This window comes from Cavia porcellus, unplaced genomic scaffold (assembly GCF_034190915.1).
Source record: "Cavia porcellus strain 051 isolate PalLab524CR breed Dunkin Hartley unplaced genomic scaffold, mCavPor4.1 scaffold_9, whole genome shotgun sequence".
NCBI classification, from domain to species: domain Eukaryota; kingdom Metazoa; phylum Chordata; class Mammalia; order Rodentia; family Caviidae; genus Cavia; species Cavia porcellus.
This window is the reverse complement of record NW_026947492.1, coordinates 4,370,258-4,394,064: the sequence shown is the minus strand read 5'-3', so window position 1 is coordinate 4,394,064 and position 23,807 is coordinate 4,370,258. Positions and strand designations below refer to the sequence as shown.

Here is a 23,807-nt window from a genome sequence, read left to right as displayed (position 1 = left end):
CTGGGATTACAGGTGTGTGCCACCATACCCAGCCTCAGTTTTATTTTTAATTAAATATTTCAAACATATAGAAAGGTTTGACTAATAACAGACACTGGTTACTCAACGTCAAGATTAAAAAGCTCCTTTTTTTTTTTAAGTGCAACTCTTTTGACATGTTGCATGCATCTTTCCATTAAAGACATGACACAGATTCAGCTAATGCTCCAATTTTGCATTCTTTTTCTTCCCCTAAGAATTGTCCTGAACATGCTGCATAACAGTCATGTATTTTTTTCATATAGTAAAATGTACATGTTCTGACATACCTTCAGGTCTTGATTTTCCTCCACACTCTGATCCAGACGACTCTGGATTATAATCTGAATATAAAACAAAAAAAGATGCTAGGCACCTATGCTATGAAATTCCAAGGCCATTTTTTCAGCAAATTATTTATTGAGCACCTACTAGAACCCAAGTGTACATTGTGGATACAGAGAAGAGGAAACAGTCCTTGCCCATGGATAGAGGAATAGACCCAAAGTTCCTAGAGCAGAACAACATGGCTAATGCTCAGAATAGGGTGTGGATGTTGGAGCTGGAAAATAACAGGAAGATGAATGTCAAGACTGGAGAAGAAAATGGGACCGGATCATGAAGGGTGGGGAAGGCAATGGGGAATTATTAAACGTCGTTTGCAGAGGTATAACAGAATGATGTTTGCCTTTAAGGTAAATTGTTCTTGCTATTCTATAAAAAAAGAAATTAGAGAAGGATAAAAAAGGAGTCAGGGAAGCCAGTTAGAAGGTTCACAGAACAGCAAACACAGCCTGGAATTAAAGTAGCTGCCATGAGAATGAAGAAGGATAGACACAGGAGGAAGCAGCAGAAAGGATTCAAGGTGGCATCTAGATTCCTGGTTGAGGCATTTGGATTCAGATGAATTTCTGGTAGTTAGGTAGTGGGGAAAGAAGTTCAAAGTTAGGACTCGCTGAAGTTGAGATCCTCATAGGACATCCAAATGGAGATCATCTGCACGCTGCATATACCAGCCCAGACGCCACAGAGAGATCAGAGCTGGGACATACCCATGTATATGAGAAGCCAACAGCAGGGTGTGGTGACCAGGTGGCGCTGCCCAGGGGACAGGAGAGGGCTCAGAGTGGAGTGCAGAAAAGGACTTCAGGTGCCAGCAGAAAAGAGGATCTGGGTGTTAGGGTAGGGAGGGTGTTAGGTCTGTTTTTCCACCGTTGTATTTCTGGTCCTTTGAAGCAGTACCTAGCACAGTCAGCACGTAATAGACGCTTGCTGATTGAAGTGAAAAAGTATAAAAACCACTAAAATACAGGAAACTGAAATGAATAGGCATTTCTCAAAAGAAGAACCACAAATGGCCAACAAGTACAGGCAAAAAAATGTTCAACGTCTTTAGTTACCAGGGAAACACAAATCAAAGTAACTCTGAGACACCATCATGCCTCAGAGTGGCTACCATCAAGACTGCACAAAGAAGATGAGTGCTGATGAGGAGCGGGTGGGGGGGACCCTCCTACACTGCTGGTAGGAACATAAGCTAGTACTGTAGACGCCATGAAAGCCAGGCACAGTGGGACACCATGTAATCCCAGCACTCTGGAGGCTGAGACAGGAGGATCACCACAGTCTGGACCACACAGGGAGTTCAAGACCAATCTGAACTACACAGTGAGACAGTCACAAAAAATAAATAAACACACAACCAAAAAAGAATCAGGGGCTGGGGATTTAGTTCAGTGGCATAAGCACTTGCCTTGCAAGCAGGCAGTTGTGAGTTCGATCCCCGGTACCGATAAAAAGGAAAAAAACCAAAAAAAAAGAATCAGTAAAGAGATTCTACAAAACAACTAAAAATAAAAATACCATTTGACCTAGATATACCTCTCCTGGTGTATCTGAAAGAATTAAGTACATCATAATAGGGTGACATATACACACCCACATTTACCATAGCACAATTCACAACAGCTAAGCTCTGGAAATGGCCTGTCAGCATCAGAATGACTAAAGAAAATAAGGTATAATATACACAGTAGAATATTATTTAGTCATAAAGAATGAAATTGCTGGGTATGGTGGTGCAAACCTGTGATTCCTAGGATCATCTCAAGCTCAAGGTCAGCCTGGGCCACATAGTAAGTTCAAGGCCAATGTAAACTACATAGCTGGATCCGGTCTTAAGAGGAAGAAAGGAAAGAAAGAAAGAAACAAAAAGGCTGTCATTTGTAGAAAAAATGTAGTGGCACTTTGGTTCATAGATACTTTTGTTGTTAAAAAAAATAAAATAAAAAAAAATTTAAAAAAAAATACACTTTTGTTTGCAAACAATTTGGCTTGTCAAAATTTTATTTTTGTGAGCCGGGCGTGGTGGCTCACACCTATAATCCCAGCACTGGGGAGTCTGAGGTAGGAGGATCTTTGTGAGTTTGAAACCAGCCTGGGCTACAAAGTGAGCTCAAGGCCAGCCTGAACTGCACAGCGAGGCCCCGTCTCAAAAAAGACAAAAAAACAAAAAAAATTTATTTTTGTTTTCAAACTCCACATAAGTGACAAACGACCACAGTCATCTTTCCCACCAAACACAAACACGGCCATCTTTTCCAAAATCCTGAAACAAAACTAAGTTCACGAACCAAGGCACCATTGTAGATGGAACTTGAGGCCATCATACTAAGCAAAATAAGCCAGCCCCAGAAATATTACCTTTTCTTTTCTGAGAAACCTAAAATATAAATAAATAAATGACATCTGTAGCAAGATGGATGTGAAATATATCAGACTCATAAGCTTAAGTATCACGATTTCTCTTATATGAGGAACCCAAAGCATACCTAAATTAAAAAACGAAATAAAAGACAGAACAGAGGAAACAGGGATGTACATCTTTTGCAAAAGTGAAGGGAACCAAGAGGTAGAAGAGCAGGGAAAGAAATGAAAAAACAAATAAGTAATGTACACATGCTGACGCCCCACAATGAATGTACTCATTATGTACTACAACTATGTACCAATAAAAATAAAATTAAATAAAATAAAGGAGAGATGATAGCAATCTAGAAGGCGGACTCTTGGAGGCAGGGAGGAGTCTGGGGAAGGAAGGGTGGTTTGCAAATGACCAAGATCTGTTACCGCATGTGTCAGTTTCACAAAATAAACATCACCGTGTCCTATTACAGACATGTTCTAGTCATGACAGTTTTAAAGACAAAAGCAACAAAGAGTTGGGGTCAAGAAAGAGAGGAGTTCAAGAAGTTACGGTCGGTAGAGTCAAATGCTAAAAATAAGTCAAACACACAAGCAGATTCAGTGTCTGGCCAGAAGTGGGGCTTACCAGCTGCTCCTCGGGATTGGCTCCCGGCTCGCAGAGGGCCAGAGGCCTCTCCTGTTCGTCTTCAGGTAAGGATCCGTTGAGCAGTAAGGCCTGAATAACCACAAAGGTGGAAACAAATTTCACTCTCTCTCAGATGCCTTGGTCCAGAGCTGAATTTGGTAAGCTCACCGCAAATTAAAATCACGACCCGATTGCCTCTGGAAACACCCTTGGTAACTGCTCTCTCAGTACCCCCAGTCGCTTCCCTTGGAACTACGGTAGCTCCTCTTGTCCAGGCCATGCTCTGGGCCTCTTTCATCCCTCTGCACACATATTGAACCTCTGCTCCAGAGCCCCATGTCCCCAGAAGAAAATTTATTTATTTGGTTGGTACCAGAGATCAAATCCACAACCTTGCACTTACCAGGCAAGTGTTTCAGCCGCTGAGCTAAATCCCTGCCCTCCCTCTCAGAAGAAAATTTCAAAACAAACCTACTCTTCAGAAGCAATGGAACATATTTCAGATTGGAGCTGTTCAGATTAAATTTTACCAGCTGGAAAGCAGTAAAGAATTGTCCTGGCTGCCTAGCCTAGGCTGGCCTCAAACTTCAGTGATCCTCCTGACTCAGCCTCCCTGGGCGGGGGTTACAGGTGTGTGCCACCAAGCCTGGTACCTTCAAAACAAAATTTTTAGTAGGGGCTGGGGATGTAGCTCAATGCAAAAGCCCTGGGTTGGATCCCCAATACCTTAAAAAGAAAAATCTAGTCAATAGTTCGATGACTAAACACTAAGAATAATTTTAGCAAATTAAATGAATCCAGTTATCCCATAGAGCGATGGCCAGAGGTACAGACATGTATATAATTTTAACAGAGCTGTAGGAAGCTAAAGGGACTGACTTTACCAAAATTGTGACTCTAATGGCAAACTGTTGGACAAATCCTAACGGAGACATACTAATAAGTCAGAAATCCTGCAAGTGGCTTAGCATGCAAGTTGTTCATGATTAGAAGAAGAGTTAAGAAGCCCAGTGGATGCTGTGAGTCCTTTTGTATTCCACAATAGAACTGAATTCTCATTGTGATCATGTGGCTGTGAATTAAAACTCCTCTTTGTCAGGAAGATAGAGATGCTGACTTTCTGCCTGTCGATTTTTTTCTTTTCTGTTCCATCTGCCATCAAATTTCTCCCAGATCAAGACATACAAACTAAACTGAGAGCCAAACTGATGGATACAAGAGTTCATATAATGCAAATTTTCCTGTGGAAAAACCTGGTTGGGTGTAATCTTAAAGTTTTCCATAGGATTTTCCTATTAAAACACAGGTAAAAAAGAATCCGTTAACATATTCCTCAATGAAGAGGCAGAAAAGGGATCTCAAAGGCCTCACAAGCCAGACATTTATTTTTAAAATACAGAGCAAATGAGGGGGGAAATCACAACTTTTCTCTGGGAATGTTTAGACAGTAAATATTCCTCCAACCCTTCTGGGTTCCTACAGCATACATTATGCAAATTATTGTCCCACTGCACCAATCGCCTTTCTTCTCCAGGAACCCTTTGTGTCCCCTCCCTGTTGCTGGCTGGTTGAGAGCACGCCCTCCGTCTCCTGCCGGCTGCCAGAACCACACACATAATGTGGGCTTTGTTTATGTGTCCATAAATATTTCACAATTCCAAAGCTGTGCAGTTCCAAGCACAAACAGAAAGGAATATTCCTAAGCAATTTCAGGGTCATCAGCGCACCACAAGGGTGCCAGTCACACAAAGACACAGGATCCGGGGGGTCATTTAGGGTGGGAACTGCGTCCAACAGGTCAACTAGTCTCTGGGGCAATTGCAGGTATGGGAAAAGCAGAGGGGCTTTGTTGCGCAAGAAAAACCTCTCCTACCTGATCACTGTGCCGGGGCAACCACTTGCAAAGACATTAAGCACGAGCTAAATCATTAGCTAGCCTCAAACGGAAACCTGGCGGCACCACTGGCTCTTCCACCTTTCCTGCTGGAGAATTCCTGGGAGAAAATTCAGGACTTTTCCTTCTTCCCTGAAAGCTGCAGTTGCCTAGTCTGCAGCAAGGGAAAGGAGAGAAAGCTACCTGCGAAGCACAGCTGCAGTATGGGTTTAACAGGGGCTGGGAAAGGAGTCCCAGCAGCTGAGCTATAAACAACAGTCCCCAAAGTCCATTTAAAGCACACGTGTAAGGAATTTTTGCTTTGTGTACTATCTTAATTTCCCGTTCAACTCCGGCCTCACACAAAACTAAAAGCAGGTTTTTTTCAATTGATAGTAGTGACAAAAGTAGCCTCCGTACGCTAAGCGCAAACTACAAGGAAAGAGCTACCTGCAGTCCTGATATCATTTTCTTTGCTTCCTCCATTTCTTTTTCCAAATGTTCTTGTTGTTCCAACAGCTGTTCTTCCCATGAGGTCTCCAGATAGGGTCCAGGGCTCGCTGGCCGCCAGTCTCGGGATAATGGAGAGTCTGTCTCCTCTGGAAAATGAAAAGTGGTGAAATAGCTCATGCTGAAGAAAATCGGCTTCCAGGAGAAAGCAATCACAGAGCAGTTCAGAGGTTCAGGTCACCTGCTTTCTGAACCTGTCCTCACGGACAGAGTGGACTCTCCACCAGGTGGGGTTGTGAGGCAAAATGATCTGGACGCCAGCTCTGGCTCCAGGCTCCAGGAAGCATCAGCCACCCTGTTAGGAAAATCTGTCTTCCGAAACCCTTATGCAGTAACCCCGGCAGCCCTCTTGGTACGGGACACTTCATTTTACTCTGTTCTTCAGACTGCCATTCTCAGAGCCTGATTTTGCCACGTATAAAGAAGAAAAATGTGAACACAGCAAAAATAAAAAACAAAAAATTCCTGTTGGTTGCTCTGGAGTTTAGAAAGGAGACCATAATTCAACATTCCTTTGACAGCCTTGAATCATAACTGAATCCACCTCACACGGGAAACAAACCAGTGAAAGTACACTTACAAATTTAGTATTGCTCCTGGCCTGATTTCTCTAGTTTTAAGCCTTTTTTGCTCTGATTTCCTTGCCTACTTTTATTCTAACTATATATACTGTCATTTGAAATGCACTATGGTATACAGAAGGATATAAACTTTTTAAATTCCTTCATAAGAAGAGTATGATAATTCCTCTAGGACATGTTGAAGACTCAAAGAAGTAACTTGTGGGCTGGGATGTAGCTCAGTGCTACAGTATTTGCTCAGCTTGCCCAAGGCCCGGGGTTTTATCCCCAGCTCCGCAAAACAAACAAACAAACAAAATTATGTGCAGAGCCTAGAGGTGCCTGGCTCAGAGCAGGCACTCAATAAATGTTCCCTTCCTCTCTCCCTAAGGCACAGGGAATCTGTGACTCAAGAGCATGACTGACTGTCAGTGTTAATGCCAAGGCTGAAGGAGAACAGAGCACAGAAGAATTTAGTTTTTCTTCTGATGGCTTCAGTTTCACTACAGTTACGGGTGGCTGAAATTCAGTCTAACTTCTGTGCTGAATGCAACAAACAAATGACTCAAAGTGAGCCAGGTTAAGAGGTCTTGTACAAAGAGAGCCCTTTATGTAGCCTTCAGGCCAAGAGGACCTGCTCCCTCCCGTCTGTTCTCACAGACATCTCTGTTCATACTAGGTGTTCCTGGCCCCAACGTTAGTGAGGCGAGAGCCCCAATTATTTGTTTGAGACAGAAATAATAAAATTGTTTACTCAAGTAGGGCTGCTAATTATCCCAAAGTCATTTTCTAATTCACAGGCAGCCAGCTGAGCAAAGGATTGTCTATGGTACACATGATTTTTGACATCGAGGACACCAGAAAGGACACTCTGTAAAAGGATAACCATGTTAATTGGTTCCAAGGTACAAGAGCACAGGCCATGGAGGGGAACGGGCCAGGAAGCTTCCAGACAGTAGTCAGGACTCTAAACTCTTCTCTGAGCGTCACTGTCTGAAGCAGCCAGGGCAAGGAAGCAAACCGTACCTGTTCTGCTCGCTATTGCTTCTGAGGGAATAATCACAAGATCTGCCTTCTCCTCCGCCTGGGTTATAATAGATTCGCTCTTCGCACTGTGGATTGGACTGGGTGAAGTCAAGCTGTGGTCAGAGAAAAAGGGAGAGAAGCAAGCATTATTTTAGAAGTGAACTTTCACAATTTAAAGAAATGCTTTTATTCATCTCATTCCAAGTGCCACAATAGCTAACCTGTAGCAAGAACACAGATCTGTTGAATGATGAACTTGAATGAATTAAATCAATGCATGAATGAATAACATGGCCCTAGGAAGACTTTTATACAACAGAAGCTGTCTTTAAGCATAATTAAGAGAAGTATTGGAAGACTAGTCTAGCATTTAAAATTTTGCTAGTTGGTTATTTACCTCCCACACTGCCTCTACCACCACCACTGCCAGGCCCATGTTCATATACTGGTGCCATTATGTGTCTTAGAAGCTTTTGGATCTGGAAGAAAATCTTATTTCCAGTCCCCTGATGTCGAAATACAAGCAGTACCAGCAGACTGACCACAGAGCAGCTCTAGGCTGATCGAAGGAACTGGGTGAGGGTAGCTCGTGTACACAGTATCAGGCAAGGAAGAGGAACAGAAATCTATCAGCAACTGAACCAGAACATGATAAGGGTAACAGGTCAAAAAGAAGAAAGACCTGCTGGGCTAGTGAAGGTTCCCTGGCTTTACTGCCATCAGAAACTTACTCATGTTTTCTAGCTGTCATCAGAAACCTCTCAACAACCCAAAAGTTCTGTTTATGCAACAAACAAATGACAGGTGAGCCAGGTATCTACGAGTCTTGGGAAGAATTATTCAGACTTTCAGGGAAGTATGACTTTGATTCTCTGGAGCAACAGCAGATCAGTCAAACAAGGTGGGAACACAGGATGGATGCCTTTCTGATAAGGACAAAGGCATCTGAAGAGCCATTTCTCTCTGCACTGCATCTTGAGAACATCAGCAATGAAAGAATCTCAGGGGCTGTGGGGTCCGCAGATCCAGCCCCCCTCTTAGGCATTCTTTCCAAATCCATCACCCAGACAACAGTCCAAGTGTCTAGGATTCACTGACCCACTTAATGTGCCCCTGAAGCCTCCCAGGCTAATCCTCACAACACCGATCAGGAGTTAACATTTCATCCTCCTAGAAACCAGCAAAAAACAAGAGCCAGACATAGAGGAAAGAGCCAGAGATTTCAAAACCTGTGAAGCAGCTTGAGAAGAATGTGTCACCTTCTTTGATGCCCACAGGAGCTTTGGTGGGAATGACCTCAATCAATACTCTGTTCTCTTCCTTTTTAGAACTACAGGGGAAAAAATTAAGGTATTGTGCTACTTCAAGCTAAAGAAGCTGCTAAACTGTATTTATAGATCCCTAACTCAGATGACCCAAAGAGATGGGAGGTGATAAGAAGTGGTATTCAGAAATGATAAGTGGTTTCTAGAACACTCTTATCCATCTTTAACCACTTAAGCAATCTGACTTCAGGCCAACACGAATTAGCTGCTGGAAAAGCTACTGTCTAGGGGTACTTTATCATTTAAAAGGAGAACAGATTTATGATCTCTCAGGCCTCAGCACTTACATCTTGCAGAAATGGAAATCTAGGTGCAGAAAGAAACCTATCATGGCAGGCTTTTCTTTGAAGACTGAGACAACATTGCTTTCTCAGCCTCCAAGGTGCTATGGATGACACGTTCCACTGCTTGCATGTGGCTGGATCGCAGAAAGTACGTGCGAGACAAAGGTGGGGAGCATGTAGCGCGAGTCTAGGATGCAGGAAAACTACTTTCCTAGAAGCACAGACGCATGCTCAGCCCCACCTCCTTCCTCCCAAGAGAGCTGTCTCCCATATAAGGGCAGAGGGAGGTGGACGTCTGCATACCCAGCCCCACGGGGGGGAGTGGCAGAGCAGTCAAAGGAAAACAACATTTCTTTTTCTTGAATTAAGGCTACCAGGGTGAGGCCAGAGGTAAACCGTGGAAACTAGATGGCCAGGTCAAAAGATTAAGGACCCAGGGGAGAAAAATCCTAAGGCACCTTGCTGCCTCCCTAAGTATCTGCCGGGAAAGGAAGGTGCGGTCAACCCTCTGCCTCAGGGCAGGGAAAAGTATTTTAATGCTAATTGATTCCAAGATTTGGGCCTCTCCCTGATTAGTGTAAAAGCCCTATGTTATAAACAAATAATTCTCAACAAACCATCGTAATCCTCTCTGAGGCCAAAATTACACCTGATTGGAAATCCAGTGGGGCTGATACATTTCTTCATTGCCAGGGTCTAGTACCTCTTCCATCTTTATCAGACAGGCTATACCCCAGCAAAAACATTTCCAGATTATAGACACAAACCGTTATTTTTAAATTGGTCAGGGGCGATGAGGGTCCTGGCCCTTCCTTAAGTACCCTCCTAGCAGAGACACAGGGCCAAAAGCCACCCCTTCTCCTCTGGCTGGCTCCACTCCTAAACCGCCGTATTTCATAGTGATGATCCCTGACCAACGTCCTGTCCAACCCTGTAGCGCGCCTCCACATCCCTCGGTCTGGAGCATCCTCCAGGCCCGGCCGGTCCCCCGGGCGCCCCCCACCCCGGCCACAGCGGCTCGCTCACCATTTGACTTGGGTCCCTCCCATGGTCCCCTCGAGGCTCGGCTTCAGCAAGCCTGCTTCCCCGGGTGAGGCGGGAGGCCGAGAGTCACCTCGCTCCCAGGGGCGGGCATGTCTCCCCGCGCGGGGACCCGAAGCGCGACTCCGCGGACGAGCCCGGCAGCGCCGGAGCGAGCAGGGCGGGCGGAGGCGGGACGCTCCCCGGTGCGGGGCGCGCTGTCCCGGCAGCTCAGACTCGGCGGCGGCCGGGCCTCGGCGGAAGCCGCCTCCCCGCGCGGGCGGCCGGGCCCTGGCAGCTGCATCCCGGGCGCGGGCTCGGGCTCGGGCGCGGCGGCCGCGTGGCCCCGGGCGTCCCCCGGAGCGCAGGCATCTCAGCCCATGTCCACCCGGAGGCTGGCGCCTCGGGCAGGGCTGCGCGCCGCTGGAGTCCGGGCGGCCGGGCGTGCCGCCGACGCCTCCCCGCACCGCCTCCCGCCCCCCTTCTCGCCCTCCTGCCCACCCCACCCCACCCCACCCCACCCAGCCCGAGCTGTCACCCGCCGCGAGGCAGCGCCCCAAGCCCACGCCGGAGCGAGCGCTCGGGTGAGAGGTAGGGGCGGGGTGGGGTGGGGGTGCGCGGGAGCCCCAGGATGGCGGGGGAGGGGCGGCGGGTGGGGAGTCACGAGGAGCGCTGTCGGGGTCCTGGCGCAGGAAGCGTGGCCGGCCCCTCCCTCCGTGGACGCGGTCCGGGCAGCTCTAAGCTGCAGCAAGCCCGCCGGTGGGGGAGGGTGGGGAGGGGGTGGGGTGAGACACCGTGTCCCCCGGGACCCCGCGGGTCGCCCATCTTTTCATCTCGCCCTCGGGCGTTTCGTGCCCCACGCCCCCAGGATCCTTTTGCTAGGGTATTTCGAGAGGCTGGCCAGAGGTTTATGAAGCAACAGGCGGGCAGAGCTTTGCCAGGGCGACCTTTGAGCAGCAGGGGAAGGGAATGGCGACACCAGGGGTTTATCTGTCCTGTCTTCTGAGCACTCTCCATCCACAGCCTCCGGGTCACTTTGGAGGCCGCAAGGCTCCCGAGGTGGGGTTTAGGGGCTGCGAGGGTGACCGAGCTTGCTGGGTCCCTAGGTAGCTGACAGAAGCCCTCTGCTTCCCTTCCCTCCAACTCACTGAAAAAGGCAGAGTGCTGACTGAGGGTCCCAAAAAGCTAAAGGAGGGGCTAGTATCTGAAGAAAATGGCCAAAGCAGAAAAGGGAAGGGAAAGAACAAACTAGTCTCCTTGCTCTCTTCGGGGAAAAAAAAGTGACCATGAGCCCCCAGCACCCTGATCTCACGGGGGCCTCACTCAGACTCACAGGTCCAGCCCCGCCCGAGGCTTCCTACCCAGAAGAAGGCAGGTACTCTCAGGTGGAGACCTCACTTAACTCAGGCAGGCACTGTTTGGCTCGGGAGAGTGCAAGGCCTGTAGTCAAGCAGGGGGCAACAGATCTCTTTACAGAAGGAAGCATTTTGCTTCTGTACTCAGTGATAGTCCAGCAAGAAAAGAAGGGTTTAGATTTTCATTAAAATTTCACCTATTGCTTAATGGGTATGGGTTTCCTTTTTAGATGATGAAGATGTCTTCTAGCTGGACAGAAGTACAGGTTACACATCATGATGAAGGCACTCAATGACAATGAATTATACACTTTAAGAAACGTTTAATGATTAATATCATGCTATATGCATTTTACAAATAAAAAGGCACAGTTATTAAATGTAAAATTTTAAAGTTGAACAAGGTTACCAGTATATTAAAATTCCTGGAAAGAATGCCACATGACCTCAATAAAGTAGAAAATTCCATCAAAATAAATGGAATTTTATGAGGAAAAGAAACAGGAGAAAGATGGGCTGGGGATGTAGCGTGACACAGCACTCACATAGCATGCGTGGTTCAATCCCCGGCACTGCAAATTAAGTAATTTTTAAAAAGACAAGGAGGAAGAAAACAAAATTATATAAAATGCTCATAAGGGGTAATTAGGTTTACCCTGGGATGGAGTAGGAAAGAAATGGTCATCAGAGCATAAATTAAATATGATTCCGCAACAAAATCGAATTAGTAAATAAGCTAATGTGATCTGGGGATGTGTTTATAGGTGCATGATTTATGTGAGCCAAGCAAATAATCTTTTTCTGCCACTATAACTTGGCATTGGTCAGACTTTTATTAGCACGCGGTGTCCTGTTCTGGTCTCTGCACTTGGTTGTAAGGTCACAAACATCATCTGCCCACTCCAGTGCACAGTAACTACCATAATTCTCAGCCCTGCAAGTGAACACTGGGAACACCCATGCTTCAGGTAACTCTGCTCAAGTTTTAATCCTGCTATGAGCTAAAGCTACAGCTTTCTCAGGCTGTAACTTAAAAGAATTACACCCAGGCTCTCTGGTAGTGCTAGGGAACTGAATCATACACGGTGACAGCTATGTTTGGGCCGGGCTCTCACAGGTCCAAGTCATGCCCCCATGTGGTCACACTGAGGCTCTGCACAGTTTTCATCTATACAAAATTCACCAACCCCCTACCTGCAATTCACCCTGTCAACCAACACAAAGCCATGGACAGTGCTAAGGGCCATCTCTTTAAAGCCAAATATAAAACGAGGAAAGAAAATAAAGTTAGATGCCTTATTTCTTGTTGTTGCTACCTGAAGTTGACAGCCCTGAGGCTCTCCATGAGAACCCCAGCTGGTGGCAGTGAATCTGAGGCCACAGTTACCTGGAGCAGCTGGACTCACACGGCGACCGTTGCTGCCCTTCATACTGCTGCACCAGCGCCCGCACACTCCAGTACGGATTCTCGATCTCCTCATCCATGCTGCTGTTCCTACAGCCAGGGGCAGCAGCAAAGAAGGGGCGTCAGTTCTGCAGTTTAGACAACTGTGCTGCTACGATATACTACCAAATCCACGCACGTGATAGGTAAGAGGAAGGCATAACCTGCCTCAGAGACACTTGAAACCTACTACAGAAGGAAGACACAAGTCACTTTGCTCATCCCTGCAATACCCTGGAGTGACACTTTCTCAGCTGGTATGCAACCCCATAGCACTTCTTGCATGACTCTCCAGGACAGCTTAGCCCTCTGGATTTCAGGGTAGGGACTCCCCCAGAAGCAAACACATTGTGCCAAAGATAATTACCTAAAATGTGGGCTAGGCATGGTGGGGCATGTCTGAAATTCCAGCACTCTGGAGGCTGAGGCAAGAGGATCACCTCAAGTTCAAGGCCAGCCTGGGCTAGCATGTTTAAGGCCAGCCTGAAGTATATGGTGAGACAAGGTCTCACACACACACACACACACACACACACACACACACACACACTGGGGCACCAAAGCAACAGCATTCACTTATGCTTCCTTTACCTTCTGCTAACTGCTCAGTAAGCACTCCCCAGCCTCCACTGCATGCTCTTTCTGTAGCATGGGGCTGTGTGGATGGTGTTTCTATCTACTACATATATGGCTTCCCATTTTCACCCTTACCTCTGTCTGTACCGGAATATATCCCGTCCTGACCGTGACACGTCATGGCACACGTCAGCCAGGGCGGCAGCTGCTCCCTGAGCCACCGCAGTGGCACAGTGGGGCTGGTGGCTCTGTGGCAGGGAACTGGAGTCCCGTCCTTGGCTCACTGTCCTGCTACAACCAGGTTTGAAATGAGCTGCCAAGGCAAGGACCAGCCTCATGATGGATTTTAGGTTTCCTTCCACAATATCTGCAGGAGAGAAGAGAACAGATCCTGAGAGAAAAGTGGAGGCCCAGGACATAGGTGTGCGTGTGCATTGCTAGTGAACCAGGGAGCAAGGTCTCTGTCCTCCAGAGGCATGTTCAAAGAGGGAGATAGAAGACCGTTTAAAAGTGAGCATAATAAAGGATGATACTGTTTAGACAAGAGAACTACAAATCTTGGGGAGCTCAGAACAGAGGTGTCTTATAGGGATCAGGGATGTATGTATTCCTAAAGGAAGTGAGTTTTCAGCTAAGACTAGATTGATGAATAGTGGCTCATTAGAGATGAAGCGAGAAGGGGAAAATGAACAGTACTTATGAAGGTCTACAGATAAGGAAGCATGACATACTAGAGCTACACTGTCCCATATGACAGCCATGAGCCACAGATGGCTATGGAGCACTTAAAATGTGACTATTCTGCACTGAAATGTGCTATAACTATAGTACTTAACACATGTAGAGGAATGCAAAGTATCTCATTAGCATAGAATGAAGAATATTTGATAACTTTATATTGATATCATACTAATGTATTATTTCGGATATACTGAGTTAGAATATTATTAAGATTAATTTCATCTAGTTCTTTTTTTTGTTTGTTTGTTTTGTCTTTTTCCTTTTTATCGGTACCGGGGATCGAACTCACGACTGCCTGCTTGCAAGGCAGGCGCTTATGCCGTTGAGCTAAATCCCCAGCCCCCTAATTCTTTTTTGTAATGCAGCTATCGGGAACTTTTAAGTTACCTATGTCAGGCACACTATATGTCTGTGGTGATGGAACTAAAAGAAAATCAGTCTCGCCAGAGCACCAAGTCTAGGGGGAAAGGGGAAGGCCTCAGATGCAGGAGCAGCAGGCATAGGCACTCTTAGGTCACTGTGGTGCAGGGTGGAAAGGAAAAATGAAGGACAAGAATCAACACGGCAGGACTAAGTAGGAAACTTGCATTTCTCCAGGTAAAAGAAAATGGTGCCCTGGATGGCACTGTTCCCTCAAAATAGCTGACTTTACTGGGCCAGATTCCCAAGCCTACTCCACATGGGGACCAAAGATATCCGGCCTTCTAAACACTGTGCTCCTTTTTCTCCTTGGTGGGAGAAAAAACAGAAGAAGCAAGCAGATTTAAAAAACCAATATACGATAGATCTGGTGAACATAACTGAAAGGAGGTGGGTAAAATTCTATCTGTTTAGCTTCAAAACCTCTCAAATATGCAAAGCTTAGACAAGAGTCATTTTGATGCCTTCTACTAATGCCCTCCGTGGTCAGGATCTGCCTACCCGAATGACTGAGTTATCCTGTTGGGCGCAGGCGCTCAACATACTATACCCCACCCGGGACTAAGGACCACGCTAGCTTCCGCAATGCGCTACGTCCCTCTTTAAATTAGCCAACCCGTGCGTACTTCGTGCTCACTCCGTACTCTGTGGCAACTCCTGATTGGCCACAGCTGGATATAGTAGCCAGAGCCTGCGTCCCATTCCCGCCCTGCTTCCTCATGGCAGCCTGTGATTGGTCACGGCCAAATATATAAACCAGAGCCCGCGTAAATAAACCAGCAGTTAACTGTCATCCACAAGAGCGACTCCTGCCTCCTGTTTCATTGGGGCTGCGCCGGTCATTATCCCTCCGGAAGGAGGGCTCTTTCTGCTATCACTCACATCAGACCCACAGGCAATAAGACCTGAATCCGAAGCTAGAGCCAGACATGGGCAGTTCTCGAGAAGCAGCCAGAGCACGAGGGAGGCTACGCTTTCTCGGGATACCTGAGCTGCGCCGGCCTCGCAGCCTGGCAGATCTACGTGAGTCATGGCACCCTCGAGGACGGGATACGCAGCAGTATTGGAGCCCCTCTCCTCCTGCCTGGACTATGGCGATGCCCAAAAAAGAAAAAAGAAAGAAATGCTATAAAATTTTCCTTCTGGAAAATTGGGTGGAAAAAGCATAGGTTATGACAATCTGAACTAATAACTTGGTCATGAAGCTCAAGGAACTTTATAAAATGTAATCTACCTTCATTTTTGATAAATGATACATTCTAAAATTACTATCGCATGGGGCCTGGGATTTAGCTTTCAGGCTCAAATGCTTGCCCGGTAGTACAAGGTCATAAGTTTGATCCCTGGTACCAAAAAAATAAACTAAATTAAATTAATATTCCAATTTTGTCATTTCATCTCTTATAATTAATTTTCCCACACACATTAAGTATAACTGTATTCAATTAAAATGCATAAAGAACTTCTGTCTCCATTTGGGTTTCCAATGAACTCAGATTTTGATAATCGCTCTATCCCAGCAGGAAAACTTTGGACAAATGACACAAGGTCACGGGCCTCAGCATCCTCCAGTCTGCTCAGAGCCCCTGGCTACACAACCAGCGACATTTCAGAGACTGGTAAAGGCCTGTGAGGCTGGGATGATCGTACGCATCCACTGCGCTGACCTTTAGCTGAAGTCTGGTGCATACGAATCTTTTTGGAGGCAACGAACTGTAGAACTTTCTCCACATTATCCTTCATCTCTTGCTGGTTACTAGGGCTCAGCTGCACTCCACTCAGCTTTTCTCCTGCTGTTAAGATAGAGAAAATACATTACAGGGAACAGTATGTTCAGCATTTCACAGCAACCAAACACCTAGGAAGGAGTTTGATATGAAAACTAAAATCATCCCTAAACACGCAAGTGAGATGAATCCTGGTGTCTGTAATTTGGGTGGGGAAGAGGAAAATGCAAAGCCTCCCGGAGGGTCTTTCTATGCACTCGGGTCCTGTGAAGTGACTGTGTGTACACTTATCCGTTCAGCGAACATCCATTGTTTGTCAGGCATCGTTATGGGCACCAGAGCACAGTGACCCAGGTACACACAGCCCCTTTCCTCGCAGAGTTTACTTCTGTAAGGACAGCAGAAAACAACCAAGTCAACAAGCTAATGCTCCGCGTAACTTCAGGGGATGGTAAGCACCGTGAGGAAAAATAGAAAGGAGTGACCACGGCCTCTCTGATACGGTGTCTGTGCAGAGACTGGCTAAAACAAGAAATGTTAGGATTTGAAAAGGACCCGTTCCAGCCTGGGAAACCACAATACAAACCCAAAGCTGGGCATGAGCTCCGTGTGTGTGTGTGTGTGTGTGTGTGTGTGTGTGTGTGTGTGGAAGAGCAGGAAGAGCAGTGAGCGGAGGGAAACAGCAAGGCGGTGAGTCCCAGCAGGGGAAGGACAGGCGGGCAAAGGCAAGCCGTAGTCAGGCCTCCTGGACCACTAGAAAGGACTTGAATTCTAAGTGGAACAAGGAGCCAACAGCGTTTCAGGCAAAGGATTAGCATTCTCCTGTTGGTTTTCCAAAGCCGACTCTGTGTAGATACAGATTGAGAGGGAAGAGAGATTAGTCAAAAGTCTAATGAAAATAGTCAAGGCAAGAGGTAACAATGGTTTGGGTTCAGGTGGAAGAGGATGACTGGTGGGAAGTCAGATATTGATTATATTCTCAATATAAACCCCACAGTATATGCAAAGGATTAGCTAGGATACATAGGGAAAGAACATAATTAAGAACAGCTTCTGAGGCTTCGGGAGGTAACTTGGTAGTAACTATTTGCCTAGCCAGGCATGGTGGGCCGTACTCGGGAGGCTGAGGCAGGAGGATTGCTACAAGTTCAAGGTCCCCCTGGGCTACACAGTGAACTCAAAGCCAGCCTGAACTACACAGTGAAAACCTATCTCAAAAAGAGAAAGAAAGTACTTGCCTAGTATTTGTGAGGCCCTGGGTTCAATTCCTAGTACTAGAGGGGATTTCTATCCTGCATTAACAACCAGGTGGATGATAAGGTGATGTGTTTCTTAGATGAAGGAACCTGGAGGGTAAAGGCATTAGTGTCGGGAAGAAAATCAAAAGTGCTGATGAGCACACGTGAAATCAGAGCTGCATATTAGATGCAGAGATCAAAGTAGAGATTTTGATTAGGAAATTAGATATTCAAGTCTAGAACTCAAGAAAAAGTTAATGGTTAAACATACAAATTTGATAGAGACCTTGAAGCTATTTTTATATAGCAAAGTCCTAATTTAAAATAATGCTTAAAGGAACATAGCTCAACTGTAGAATCACTTGTCTAGTATACACCAGGCCGTGGGTTCAGCCCCCAGCACCTTCAAAGACAGAAAAAAACACTGCTTTCTAAGGGTTGGGGAGGCAGCCTGAGGAGGAGAGAGAGAACACTGCAGAGGGTGAGAATGAACGCACTTTTTAAAATCTGGACTTTTACACTGTTTCTAGACGTACATTTCCGAGTAGGTGGAGGAAGAGCTGCTAATACTAGCTGTCTCCGGAAGGAGCGTGAGTAGCTGGTGGGGAGACACAGCAGGAGAAAAGGCTTTTAACTTCATATCCTTTAGGATTTCCTGCCAAAAACGCAAAAAATAGGCTCCACATGTAGCTTATTTAAATGGATGAAAAATTAAGTGTTTAAAATGGACTTTGGTAACTGCCTGGCAAGTGCAAGGTAGTGAGTTCGATCCTTAGTACCAAGAATAATAATAATAATCATCATAATAATAAATAAAAGAAATAAAATGGACTTTGGAATTAAAGCAGGTCTAAGTTTGTACCTCTATTTAGCACCTTCAGTTATGTAACCTTGCGAAGTTGCTTAGTCTTTTTAGATTTCATACCATGAGTAAAACATAGTGCAGGCTAAGCATGATTGCTGTGAAGATTTCAGATTTTCAGATTAGTGACATTCCAGTCAAATATTCCAAAATCCAAAATCTGACAAGTTCTAGCCACAAATATTTTACACAAAGGATACCCAACCCGTATGTATTACCACATCAAAAATAAATCAAAATAGGGGCTGAGGATTTAGCTCAGTAGCTTAAGCATCTGCCTGGCAAGTGTGAGGTCAGGAGTTTGATCCCTAGTACCAAGATAAACAAATAAAAATAGTGTGCTTAACTTCTTTGTCTGACACTATGAACTACTATTGACTAAACGAATTTATTTATTTGTATAAATCTTCTTTTAAACTTGTTTCCTAAAGTGGACAATACTGTTTGTCAAGGGTGTGATGATTAAATGAAATTAAACAAAATAGAAAGTGTTTAATGCTGGATTACTATAGACGTTGTCGCTGCCCCCACAAAGGACTCAAGGATAAGCTTCCCGTTACAACGCTTGCTTCTTGTGTTTTACCTGCAACCCCTACATCCCTCAAGGAGTCTAAAGCAAAACCAGCTGACTAATAAATGTTTCAGTATTTGCAATGCGCACCTGGCTAGAGACTGTGGGAACAAACAAAAAAGACTGTACTGTGTGTGCCCCTGAGGAACTCTGTCTATATAGTCAAGACAGGTAAGTAAACAAATGACTGTGACCATTCAATGAGAAAATTAACTGCGGAACTTTGGGCAAATGCTACAGAAATAAATTATAATGCCATCTAGTAAGAACGGCACCAGGGCTTCACACGGGAAAAATCCATGCCACCGAGGTGTCTTTTTGCTGATAACAAACACAAAGGGGTCCTTTTCTGCCTGGCTACTACTTCCTTTGCTGGTCTGGGCTTAGACGTCACATCTGGTTGGACTCTGTGACATCATTTCTTTTGGCAGGCTTCGGTTTAGACACTAATGCTTCTAGTCAGGCGTCCCTGAAAGCCTAACACTGGGCGGAGTGTGCTCTCTAGCACTCCTCTTTGTACCCATCCTATCACAGTACTAAGTATGTGAACGCAATCGACTTCACGTCCAGTCTTTCCACTTAGATGGGGACTCTTGTGCTTATCCTCTTCTTAAACATAATACAGTGTTTAGTGAGCAATAAACAGATAAACCCCGAGGGCCTTCACACTGAGCTATATCCCAGCTCCTTTTTCACTTCTTATTTTGAGACAGGATCTCACTAAGTTGCTAAATTGTGCAGGTTAGGCTTGAACTTGCAATCCTCCTGCCTCCGCCTCCCAGAGTACCAGGATTACAGGCATATGCCATCACACCCAGTCTGGGTAAGTATTTTGAGTCTTCTCTATTTCCACTGCCACATAGTCTAAAAAAAGAAACAACCTGTTTTGAAGGGCATACAGAGGATAAAGGTGGTCACATTCTGGTCTATAGTAGCATCAGAGTCCAGGATCAACTGACCAACAATCTCGATGAGATTTGCCAGGATCACCCCATCCCGGAGATCCTGCCGCAGGTCCTGCACGGGCTTCACCGACGGCCTCTTCTTCAGCTGTGCGTTCACCCAGGCCACATAGGCCTGCAGCTGTTGCTGGAAAACAAAATGTGGAAATAATGAAAGGCAGCATATTAGTTTTACTCCCTATCCTATGCGTCTAAGGCAGTATGAGAGACTGGCGCATGGAGAACAAGCTACATCCAGAAGGAGGAGGAGGAGGTTTTAAGAAAATAAGAAAACCAATGGTATCAAAGTCAGCTCCAGATCACGTCCTAAAATTCTCTAGTTTTGTACTAGTCTCCAGCGGATATATAACCCCTGACTTGGGTGGCACAGTAGACAGAGGTAAGGAGGTGAGCGTTTCAATGACTGATTTCTGCTTTTGTTAAGTTTTACTCTATCGACAGGGATGAGAGACAGCCCCAGAATCCCAGCCGGTTTTCAGGTGTGATCACTGTTCCAGCAACTCACCACGCTTTTCAGTAATAATGTCCCATGCATGTACCGTATGTACAGCAGACCATGACACTCATACAAATTATCTTGCAGAGCCAGAGACAACAATAACCCAGGCCCAGAGCTCCCCCATCGCTGCTTTCTGCAGAATGAGATTTATGTGAACCATCTCACAGTCAACCCAAGATTTACTTTCCTAAATCCATAATCCTAGGATTGCTACTGAGTTAGTTTTAATCCTTGCTTTATGTTGTCAAAGAGGATCTGGTTACCTAAAACAGACACAAAGAAAGAAACAGAACAGATATGGTGAGCGGTATTACTGAACACTGAGTGGTACCTTCAGTTATTTCAGACAGAGTCAGGGTCCTGTATGATCAGAAACCCGCCGGCATCTAGGTAGGGATGCAAGTCAGCCTACCCTGGAACTACCTTCCATATCCCACGTAGGCCCCTCAATAGAACTTGGACTCAGATGCTTTATTCTGAATATTTGGTCACAAGGTGGGAACTAATTTCTAAGTAGCACGTGAACCATGTCCTAGTCCAGACAACAGCTGTGTGTGGTTTCTATAGCAGCCTGAGACCCTGAACCTAAAAATTAAATTCAAAGGCTAATTATATTAAATTATAATTTGGTTAAAGCAAAGTTGATTTTCAAATCCTAAGTACTTTCTTAATAAAATGATGTTGGAAATTACCTGGTAGCTGCTTCCTGAGCTTAAATTAAATCTTCATTAGTTTCATTCTGTCAATTTATGGAAATAAATAAAGTCATTTTTTGGTGCTGAGACAATAATCTATCAGGTACTGATAAGATGTAGGAAATACAATGTTCAGGACAGAGTGGGGAGATTCGAATGTTACTGAGGACCTGCCATGAACTAAACACTGTTTTTGACATTTTATACATGTTTAATGAGTAAATGAAGGTACATATCTGCCATAGGACCTGACACACAAGTGATATTCATCGAATGGTCAATACTGTTGTCATCACTATCATCATTCAATTCAGTTCTTTAGAAAAAGCATTAGAGGGCTAGGGATTTAGCTCAGCAGCATAGGTGCGTGCCTGGCAAGCGCAAGGTTGTGAGTTTGATCCTCCCCCGCCAAAAAAAAGCATTAGAGAATGAGCATTATCTCCATTTTATAGATGAGGGTTAGAGAGGTTATGTAATATCTCCAATGTTCACATAGCTTCAACATAGCAGACATGGTATTAAAACCCAGTCAATGTTACTCAAGCTTTTACCAAGGGCCTCCTGCTATCACGTTCACTGCACAGCCACACCTTCTGCCCAACTTGGCAGACACCCATTGGCAAGGACTAGCTGAGCTGCATAAGGCTCCAAGGTCTGTGCCCATCTTGCAGACGGGGCAAAGGGTGCTCTAGAGAGAACCACGCTGTGAGGAAAAGGAGCTAAGACCAAAAAGGCATTAAAAGTGACAGCTCTGCCTATAATCCCAACAGTCTTGGAGCCTGAGGCAGGAGGACTGGTCAACTTAGCAATTTAGTGAGATCCTGTCTCAAAATAAAACAGAGAGAGGGCTGGGGATGTGTGAAGATGCTGAGTTCAATCCCTACTACCACACATAAAATAAATTAATTAAAATATCAAGAGTGATTGAAACATAGGGTGGAGGTTTAAATTTAAAATATGTATTACAGCAAAACACACATTGCCATTACCTCCCATATGGCCCTTGCCTTTGAACACACCCCATTTACACACTTAGCCCATTGGTCCTGCCACTTTTGTGTTTCTTTTTGGTTTTGGGGGGACAGGGTCTCATTATGTACAGTCCACACTGACCTTGAATTCACTGTGTAGCCCAGGCTGGCCTAACCTCATGGCAATCCTCCTGCCTCAGCCTCCTGCGTGCGGGGTTATGGGTATGTGTCATCACACCTTGCTCTTGCCGCTTTCTGAAGCAGTGCTGGAATCCTCGTTAGTGTCATTATGAAGTGTGACCCAAAGCATGGTGGATAATCCTGCTGCTGAGATGCAGTGTAAAGCAGCTTTGCAAGAGCACTATGGCGAGTCCTCGTTCAAATGGACCTGGATCTGACCTCTGGCTCTTCCCCGGGGCAAAATAATCATGTGAGGTAAATGCTTTGAATTGCTTCTGGACACTGAAGGGGCCACAGCAGCACAACTACAGACACTCACAAAAGGACTTACAGAACTGCTTTGGAAAATGGCTAGAGTGATGGTATACATGTCTGAAGGGGGACACTGATGGTGATCTGTCTTCAATGGTAATTATTTTATTTAAATACACACCCTATTTTTCAATTCCACAATATAATGCATATCCTATCTGTCCATTTCTAACACTTGCTTAATTCACCCTCCATATATTCCTGCCTTAAAACCCGCCCTCAGTCTCTTACCACTCCCAAAATAAAATCCAACTCCTTCACTGCCCTTCAAGCCTGCCGTGTGCCAGCCTCTGCCTGTTCTTCAGCTTCACCCCTAACCCTACACACACCTCACACCTCCCCAAAGCACCCAGCTGCTCTTCCTCCCCTACCTGCTTTCTCTTTGCAAATCTCAAGTCAAGCATTGCCTTTTGGAGAAAGCCCTCTCTCATCCTCTCACCTACCTCAGATTCTTTCAAAGCTGCACGTATCAATACATTCAGATCAACAAATTTGAGTGCCAGCCCCATGGCTGTACACAGAACCCCATGGCTTCAGGAACTTTGTAGAAAGGAAAGAAAGAGGAGAAAAGCTTGCAGGCTGGTAGGGACACGTGCTACGATGGGGTGTATAGGTGTGAAGAAAGCATTAACTCAACCTGAAGACGAGCTTCGGGGGGATTCTTAGAGCAAAGGGGGGCAAAGGGGACAGAGAACTTCAAAGACTTAAGGTCTGAAAAACGCTGTGCGCAGGAACACAACAGTTACAATTCTTGGACTCTTAAGAGTAACAGGTGCTCAAAAAATATTTGTTTGACCCAGTGAATCATTTGTCACATTTCATGAAGCCAAGATCTAAGATAATGCGAAAGTTAATCATGCGGGAGCAGGCAGGAACAAGTACAATTTCTACTTAAGTGGCACAGCCTTCCCCTGACCGGAGGACAGAAGTAAACTTCTGGTGCAAAACCGAATAGAGGTCCTGAATGGTACTTTTCATGCACATGAATCACAGCTCGTCTTCAGCACTGCACAGCATCAGCGATAAGCTATGCTTCTCTGAAAACATTCTATCCCGAAAACCATGCTGTGTCCTTCAAACACAGTTTCTCTAAGGCTAATCTACCAGGAAGAGGTTACTGTATCCATATTGCTGATTGGAAATTGAGACTGAAAATCAGATGAAATACTTGTTCAAGCTCACCTAGGTAGGAAACCATGAATATGGGATTCAGCTCTACCTCACAAGCCAATGTCTTTCCACACCTAAACGAATGCATTTCTGAGTCTTAAATGACTTCACTAAAATTATCAGCATGTACTTTAGTA

At 45.4% G+C, this 23,807-nt stretch overlaps 2 protein-coding genes across 14 annotated transcripts in view; one reads left to right on the top strand and one right to left on the bottom strand.

Moving 5' to 3' along the window:
* Dixdc1 (DIX domain containing 1) overlaps nucleotides 1–23,807 on the bottom strand; it is a 75,502-nt gene that overhangs the window by 24,809 nt on the left and 26,886 nt on the right. For 4 of the 11 annotated variants that reach the window (XM_003472695.5, XM_013155480.3, XM_013155482.3 and 1 more), the window contains 9 exons: nucleotides 19,841–19,970; nucleotides 16,151–16,276; nucleotides 15,471–15,572; nucleotides 13,458–13,689; nucleotides 12,690–12,797; nucleotides 7,319–7,431; nucleotides 5,673–5,821; nucleotides 3,350–3,439; nucleotides 309–362 (listed from right to left, as the gene is read on the bottom strand). In XM_003472695.5, the coding sequence (XP_003472743.4) occupies nucleotides 309–362; nucleotides 3,350–3,439; nucleotides 5,673–5,821; nucleotides 7,319–7,431; nucleotides 12,690–12,797; nucleotides 13,458–13,689; nucleotides 15,471–15,572; nucleotides 16,151–16,276; nucleotides 19,841–19,970 (1,104 nt within the window). Of the gene's footprint in view, nucleotides 1–308; nucleotides 363–3,349; nucleotides 3,440–5,672; nucleotides 5,822–7,318; nucleotides 7,432–9,953; nucleotides 12,798–13,457; nucleotides 13,690–15,470; nucleotides 15,573–16,150; nucleotides 16,277–19,840; nucleotides 19,971–20,348; nucleotides 20,394–23,807 lie in introns of those variants that run through there. The other 7 variants (XM_063255748.1, XM_063255749.1, XM_013155481.3 and 4 more) reach the window with 7 other exon arrangements.
* LOC111757655 (atherin-like) lies at nucleotides 10,061–15,283 on the top strand. Of its 3 annotated transcripts, none has more exons than XM_063255760.1 (2): nucleotides 10,061–10,531; nucleotides 11,533–15,283. In XM_063255760.1, the coding sequence occupies exons 1-2, from the start codon at nucleotides 10,061–10,063 to the stop codon at nucleotides 11,596–11,598; spliced, it is 537 nt and encodes a 178-aa protein (XP_063111830.1). In that variant the 3' UTR covers nucleotides 11,599–15,283. The 3 variants fall into 3 exon arrangements, with proteins under 3 accessions (XP_063111830.1, XP_063111831.1, XP_063111832.1); XM_063255761.1 differs by having other exon boundaries at nucleotides 10,061–10,538; nucleotides 12,625–15,283; XM_063255762.1 differs by having other exon boundaries at nucleotides 10,061–10,538.